Source organism: Mandrillus leucophaeus, unplaced genomic scaffold (assembly GCF_000951045.1).
Source record: "Mandrillus leucophaeus isolate KB7577 unplaced genomic scaffold, Mleu.le_1.0 Scaffold171, whole genome shotgun sequence".
NCBI classification, from domain to species: Eukaryota; Metazoa; Chordata; class Mammalia; order Primates; family Cercopithecidae; genus Mandrillus; species Mandrillus leucophaeus.
Window position 1 is genome coordinate 3,045,185 of NW_012101710.1, and position 7,905 is coordinate 3,053,089.

Consider the following 7,905-nt stretch of genomic DNA (forward strand, 5'->3'; position numbering starts at 1 on the left):
AAAAAAAAAAAAAAAAAAAAAACACCAAACCAAACTTTTTTTTCTATTTAGAACTCACTCTGTATTAAAAACTAAACTGACTTTTTACATATGATTCCTTGTTTTGGTTTCTTCTTTGCAAGCTGGGTGTAGGATCTCTGATTTGCTTTTGCCACTTTGTGCAGGATGCACGGTGACTTCTTGTCCGTAAGGTGGCTGGAGTTTTCTGGCTTAATTCTTCCGTGCATATGGTCGGGAGTCCTAGCTATAAGCAGGTCGTGTGAGCGAGTCTGGTGTTGACTCTGTAGTGAGAGTGAGTGAGTCTAGCGTCGACTCCGTAGTGTGAGGGAGCGAGTCTGGCCTCGGCTCCGTGGTGTGAGTGAGTGAGTGTGGCTGGCTGAGGATGGGACCTGCTGCGTGACATGGCCAGAGTCCACGTGCTGAGCTAGCACAGAGCAGAGGGAGGCTGCGCTTTTCAATTTATTTTATTTTTTGTACAGACACGGTCTCACCATATTGCCCAGGCTGGTCAAGTGATCCTCCCTCCCCGGCATCCCAAAGTGCTGGGATTACAGGGGTGCACCACCGTGCCTGGCCAAGGCTCCATTTTTTGAGCAGCTGTTCTCACTGGTCATTCGCCCTCTCCCCTGCAGATCAGCCGACACCCCAGGCCATCGAGCCCCAGGCCATCGTGCAGCAGGCCGCAGCCCCCAGTCGAATGCAGATGCCGCAGGGGAACCCACTGCTGCTGTCCCACACCCTGCAGGAGCTGCTGGCCAGGGACACTGTGCAGGTGGAGCTCATTCCGGAGAAGAAGGGCCTCTTCCTGAAGCACGTGGAGTATGAGGTTTCCAGCCAGGTAACCGGCAAATTGTGTGTATGTCGGGGCAGGATGGGGAAGAAAGGGTTGCATCTCAGCATCTCAGGACAGGAGTGGTGTGACAGGAGAAGGCTGAAGGGTGAGTCTGTGCGACTGGCTATAGGCAAGATCCAGAACTCGCAGCAGGGTCAGACTGTGGAGCCGACTTTCCCACACCTTTTTTCCTTGCACCTCGCTCTGGCCCAGCCATGTCCCCACCTGGTCCAGTTCATCCTCCCCACCACTGTGCTCTGCAGTCTTGTCTTTTCTTTTCTTTTCCTTTCTTTTCTTTTTTCTTTTCTTTTTCTTTTTCTTTTCTCTTCTCTTCTCCTTTTTCCTTCCTTCCTTCCTCCCTTCCCCACTTCCCTTCCCTTTCCCGTTTCCTTTCCCTTTTCCCCTTTCCTTTCCTTTTTTTTTTTTTTTTTTTTGAGACGGAGTCTCGCTCTGTCACCCAGGCTGGAGTGCAGTGGCACGATCTCAGCTTACTGCAAGCTCCGCCTCCCAGGTTCACGCCATTCTCCTGCCTCAGCCTCCCGAGTAGCTGGGACCACAGGCACCCGCCATCATACCTGGCTAATTTTTTGCCTTTTTAGTAGCAACAGGGTTTCACCATGTTAGCCAGGACGGTCTTGATCTCCTGACCTTGTGATCCGCCCGCCTCGGCCTCCCAAAGTGCTGGGATTACAGGCATGAGCCACCATGCCCAGTCTTGTGTTTTTTTTTTTTTTTTTTAAATTACAAACGGAGACTTGCTATGTTGTCTCAGCTGGTCTCAAACTCCTGGGCCCAAGCATTCCTCTCACATTGGCCTGCCAAAGTGCTTGGCTCACAGGCATGAGCCGCTGCACCTGGCCTTAAGGACAAGCGAGCAGGTCTCCCTACCCTGCCGTCTGCTCTGCTCTGCTTCATTGTGTTCCAGAGCCTGTGGCCACACGGTTCAAATGGTTGTCAGTAAAGGACGAAGGGGGTCAGAGAGGGGAGGATTCCCTTTGAGGATCGTGTCAAAGCCGCCTTGCTGTCTGGCATTGCTGTGGTTCCTGGCCCTCTGGGCCACAGTCAGAGATGTGGACCAGCCAGTGGGATGCTGCGGGGGAGCAGAGCGAGCCAACCCTTCTTTCTGGGGCCCGGCAGCCTGGGGGCGAGGCAGCTGTGAGGGTGTGGGACGTGCTGTTCCCTGCCAGGAGCCAGCAGCTGGCCTTTCTTCCAGTCTTACTAAGCTGCCCGTCCCTTAAGTAAATTCATTGCCACGCAGGTAGCATTTGTCAAGGAGGCAGTTTGGTCACCCCCGATGTGTGTGTAATGGGCCAGCCATTACACTGACCAGGTGGGAAGCTGCTGTGCCTCATATAGTTTGCTTAATTTTTTTTTTTTTTAATTTTTTTGACACAAAGTCTTGCTTTGTCGCCCAGGCTAGAGTGCAGTGGCGTGATCTCGGTTCACTGCAACCTGCGTCTCTGGGGTTCAAGGGATTCTCCTGCCTCAGCCTCCAAAGTAGCTGGGACTACAGCTGCCCACCACCACACCCAGCTAATTTTTGTATTTTTAGTAGAGATGGGATTTTGCCATGTTGGCCAGGCTGGTCTCAAACTCCTGACCTCAGGTGATCCACCTGCCTCGACCTCCCAGAGCGCTAGGAATACAGGCAGGAGCCACCGCGCCCGGCCTAAGAGTTTAAAAGTTCCATTGCCATACACGAAGGCATTACAGGATTTCTCCGTTTAGTAAAGGCCTGGTGAGAGGAGATGCACGTGGTGCTGCTGTTTTCCTGGGCTCTGTTGAGGGGAAGTGATGAGGCGGCGTGGTTTCCAATGTCAGATCTAAGCACCGAACCTTCTCTTGCAGCGCTTCAAGTCCTCCGTGTACAGACGGTACAATGACTTCGTGGTCTTCCAGGAGATGCTCCTGCACAAGTTTCCCTACCGTATGGTGCCTGCCCTGCCACCCAAGAGAATGCTGGGAGGTAAAGCTGGGCGTGCTGCCCACCGGGGGTGGAGGGGGCGAGCCCACCCTGTGGTCCCAGCTCAAGGATGGAGCCCACTGTAGATTAGGCAGGTGCAGGGCTGCAGGGAAACTCCAGCCTTTTGGCATCTGGGGCAGAGCTATGGCTTGAGTGCAGCCTTGGTGCAGGCAGGGAGACTGGCACCCGGCATCCTTGGCCCACTGGAGCCTTCAGCTGGATGACCTGGATGACTGACAGGTGGGGAAGCCCTTGCTGTGCAGGTGTGAAAGAGAACCCCACTTCCCCTCTCCAGAGTGCAGTGGCCAGGGCCCCCGAGAGCTCCCAGGAGGACTGCCAGGAGCACTGTGTACTCACCTGGCTGGCATTGCCCTGCCGGCATCTGCAAAGCCATGGGAGCCTGAGCTATGGGTACCATGGGAGCACTCGTTGACCTCATGGAAGAGAACAGAAGTTGTGCAAGTAGGAAATGTAAGCTGCGTCTTGCAGGAGAGAAAAGATAGCATGCGGCTGCCTCACCTTCACCTCTGCCTGAAGATGGCCTTGGGCCAGGTGGGAGATCACAGATGACCTGGGAGCCCCTCCCCAGGCCTGTGTCCCCCTGGGCTGCAGAGCACGTGGACCGCGGCTGCCAGCTCTGATCTCACTGGGGGTCTCTCCCTCAGCCCATTCCTCCAATTCTGAATAAAACATGCTGGGGAGGCAAGTGCTTAGAGCTTGATCCTGGCTTTCCGCCGTTCCCAGCCCTTCCACAGTCACCCTGTCCTGGACGGGGGCGCAGCATCAGAGCTAACACAGTGGCCGGTTCCCCGCATCTGAAATCGTACAATGGTGCATAAGTGCTTCTGCCTCTCGCCGGTCACTGAGCAGCTCGGGGTCTGATGGTGTGATTTTCTCCCCGTCCCGTGTGAACGCCACAGAGCAGATCATTCTGATCACGCTGAAGGGCATGTGGGCGCTCAGGGCAGCAGAGAGCAGAGGACACAACAGGGATGTGGGACGCTGGCTCAGACCTGGGCATCCGAGTTGCTGAGCGCTGGCTGGTGTTCAGCACCTGGAAACCGCACACACGTGCCGCACCACTTGCGCGTTACGGAAGCGCAGCCTCATTGGAAGAGGCCTGCCAGTCTTGAGCCAGGAGGGAAGCCCCAGCCAACTGTATTTGTTTTCTTTTCTTTTTTTTTTTTTTTGAGACAGAGTCTCACTCTGTTGCCCAGGTTGGAGTGCAGTGGTGCAATCTCGGCTCACTGCAGCCTCTGTCTCCTGGGTTCAAGTGATTCTCGTGCCTCAGCCTCCCAAGTAGCTGGGATTATAGACACGTGCCACTGTGCCCAGCTCATATTTGTATTTTTGTAGTGACAGGTTTCACCACGTGGCCTAGGCTGGTCTTGAACTCCTGATCTCAGGTAATTTACCTGCCTCGGCCTCCCAAAGTGCTAGGATTACAGGCGTGAGCCACTACGCCTGGCCTGTATTTGTTTTCTTTCTTTTCTTTTTTTTTTCTGAGACAGAGTCTTGCTCTGTCGCCCAGGCTGGAGTGCAGTGGTGCAATCTCGGCTCGCTGCAAGCTCTACCTCCTGGGTTCACGCCATTCTCCTGCCTCAGCCTCCCGCGTAGCTGGGACCACAGGCGCCCGCCACCTTGCCCGGCTAGTTTTTTGTATTTTTTAGTAGAGATGGGGTTTCACCATGTTAGCCAGGATGGTCTCGATCTCCGGACCGCGTGATCCACCCGTCTCGGCCTCCCAAAGTGCTGGGATTACAGGCTTGAGCCACCGTGCCCGGCCCTGACTGTATTTCTTAATACATTAAAGTAGTATTTAAAGGCTGGGTGCTGGTGGCTCACGCCTGTAATCCCAGCACTTTGGGAGGCTGAAGTGGGTGGATCACCTGAGGTCAGGAGTCCGAGACCAGCTTGACCAACATGGTGAAACCCCCGTCTCTACTAAAAGTACAAAAATTAGCTGGGTGCGGTGGCACATGCCTGTAATCCCAGCTAGTTGGGAGGCTGAGGCAGGAGAATCCCTTAAACCTGGGAGGCGGTGGTTGCAGTGAGCCGAGATGACACCACTGCACTCCAGCCTGGGTGACAAGAGCGAAACTCCGTCTCAAAAAAGAAAAAAAAAGTACTTAAATACCATTTTTATTTGTGTTCATACTGAAATGTCCTGAATGCATCAGTATATGCTTTTACTTTTTTTCCCTTTAGAGTGAAAATATTTAACCTGAATGAAAGCAATGAGTAATTGGATCCTTTGCAGAGTGAGTTATAAGCACAGTGAATAGAAAAACTTGGCCGGGTGCAGTGGCTCATGCCTGTAATCTCAGCACTTTGGGAGGCCAAAGTGGGCAGATCACCTGAGGTCGGGAATTGGAGACCAGCCTGACCAACATGGTGAAACCCCATCTCTACTAAAAATACAAAAATTAGCCGGGTGTGGTGGTGGGTACCTGTCATCCCAGCTAATTCCAGAGGCTGAGACAGGAGAATCGCTTGAACCTGGGAGGTGGAGGTTGCAGTGAGCCAAGATTGTGCCACTGCACTCCAGCCTGGGCAACAAGAGTGAAACTCTGTCTCAAAAAAAAAAAACCAAAAACCTGGGTTGCGTTAGTGTTAGAGCGTAGCAAAACCCATTCGTTCGCGGAGAGAAGTGCCAGGAGGGGATTCTGGAGGATGTCTTTAATGGAGGTGATCAAAGCGACCGCTCTCGTGGTTCCCAGGACTCCCGATGGAGACAAGCAGATCTGTGGTTTTTCCTGGCAGCTCCTGGACCCAAGTGTGTGTGGCCGGAGGGGGCATCTGGGAGTGCGGCTCTAGCTTTTTCAGACCCATTGTCCGAGCAGCACTGGGGGCCCGGCCAGTGCCCTCCGCTAGCCGCTGGGCGCTCTGCCGCCTGTAGGGAGAGTTTTGAGAACTCGCCCAGAGCAGATGGGGGCCGGCACCCTGGACTCTGTCCAGTGACCCCGTGCCCTCCTCCAGCCGACAGGGAGTTCATCGAGGCCAGGAGGAGAGCCCTGAAGCGCTTCGTCAACCTGGTGGCACGGCACCCCCTGTTCTCCGAGGATGTGGTCCTCAAGCTCTTCCTGTCCTTCAGTGGCTCGGTGAGTGTGTCTGCCCTGGCCCCGGGAGGTCCCGAGCCTCCGGACCCGCCCTTTCCTCTCTCAGGTTTGGTTTCTTGTCCTCCTGGTCCGTCGTTGGACGCCCAGCAGGAATGACACGGACAAGACTTCTTTCGTCTCCAGATAACAGTCTAAATGTGATTTTCAGAGGTGTCCCTGGTGTTGACTTTGCAGGATTTTGTAAATCCGTGTGGAGATCATGGGTCTCTGTGGTCACTTTGAGGATTTAGGCTGGATGTTTTGGAGGGTTTAGGGAGGTGCCAGAGACTCCAGATGGGAAGAAGTGTTTACTTAAAACAAGGCCCTGTCTGACTAGGGACCACTGGAACACAGGCTGAGTCTCCTTGTCAGAGCCACAGCACAGACCTGCAGCCAGGAATTAACTTGTTGTACACGCGCTCCGTCCAGGTCCGAGCGGGGGTTCCTTCCTCCCAGCTGCTGCGGCACACCTTTAGTGTGTGTCAAGAAGCTATAGCTTGTGGGCACAGTGACCCACGCCTCTCATCCCAGCTCTTTGAGAGGCCGAGGCCAGATGGTCCCTTAAGCCCAGGCGTTTGAGACCAGCCTGGGCAACATAGCGAGACTTTGTCTCTGCCAAAACAAAATGAAACTGAGGCCAGGCATGGTGGTGCACACCTGTAATCCCAGTCACTCGGGAGGTGAGGCATGAGAATCACTTGAACCCGGGAGGTGGAGCTTGCAGTGAGCTGTGATTGTGCCACTGCACTCCAGCCTGGGCGACAGAGCGAGACCCTGTCTCAAGAAAACAAAAAACAAAACAAAACAAAAATACCAACCCTGCAGCACATCTCCTGTTTCCTGCAGGAGGAAGCAGCCGCCAGCCCCTCCAGGGAAGGCGGGTCGGGTGCTTCTCCTCCGCCTGTGCCTGCAGGACCCTCTCCCTGTGAGCGGAGGGGCGGGGGCTCCACTGGAATAGAGGTTTCCAGGCTCTCCTCTGTTTTCTGGAAAGCCCTTCTTGAATGGGGACCTGAGGGCCCCTGCCCGTGTCCCTGCTGCAGGAAGACACCCCCTCTCCCAGGCTGACTTCACACAAGCCTTGCTTCCTTTTGTCTTCACTTCTCTCGGAGGCAGAGGGGCCTTCGCCCTGTGCCTGGGGTGTCTCTGGGATGCGCCCGGGGATGTCTGGAGCACGTAGTGGGACCTTTTGAGCCCTGGGGGTGGAAACCTTCCTTTGGAAGGCGATCTGGATTGTCAGAAGAGGAATGTGGCAGGACCTGGGAGGGGCGGTGGGGAGGGGTGCCGTGGGTCACAGGCGGGCGATACCCCTGTTCTGGGGGTAGGATGCGCCCTGTGGCCTTTCCACAGGTATCATTCTCTGTCACTTCCCGGCCTCAGTTTTCTTGCTTGCTTTCTGTTTTTAAAGATGGGATCTCACTATGTTACCCGGGCTGGCCCTGAACTCCTGGGCTCTAAGCGATCCTCCCGCCTCAGGCTCTGAGTAGCTGGGACTACAGGCATGCATCATGCTGGGCCTCAGGTTTTTGTTTTTTGTAAAATAAGAGTTGAGTCAGATGATCTTCAAGGCATCTCTGAAATTTGAGAATTCCTGGACACGTCAACAGCTGCCTATTAGGGTTTCCCCTTGTATCTCCTGGGTGGCTCCTGATTTTCAGGCATGGCTTTGCCCAGGAAGCCTCGTTCAGATGAGAGGGCTCCAGTGCTAGTGGTTGGGCCTGTCCTTCCTCTGCCCAGCAGCTCCCTGGGCTCTGGTGTCCCTGGCGCCAGGCATGCGTTCCCAGGAAGGAAGATGCTTTTGCCTTGTTCTATTGCGCTTTTGGAACCTACCAGGGTCTCACGTATCTGCCATCTGTCTCCGGGGCTGATGCCGCCCCCCGTCTGCGGATGGAGGGGCCGTTTCTCTGCAGAGCCGCCTCTGGTCTGTGGATGGAGTGGCTGTTTCTCTGCACAGCCTCCCCTGTCTGCGGATGGAGGTCTGTGGATGGAGTGGCTGTTTCTCTGCACAGCCTCCC

General features: G+C 54.8%; 1 protein-coding gene across 1 annotated transcript in view; it reads left to right on the forward strand.

Moving 5' to 3' along the window:
- The window catches only part of SNX8 (sorting nexin 8), a 51,048-nt gene that overhangs the window by 30,020 nt on the left and 13,123 nt on the right, over positions 1-7,905 (forward strand). The window contains exons 2-4 of the mRNA XM_011976930.1: positions 633-838; positions 2,681-2,798; positions 5,775-5,896. Coding sequence (XP_011832320.1) covers positions 633-838; positions 2,681-2,798; positions 5,775-5,896 — 446 coding nt within the window. The remainder of the gene's footprint in view (positions 1-632; positions 839-2,680; positions 2,799-5,774; positions 5,897-7,905) is intronic.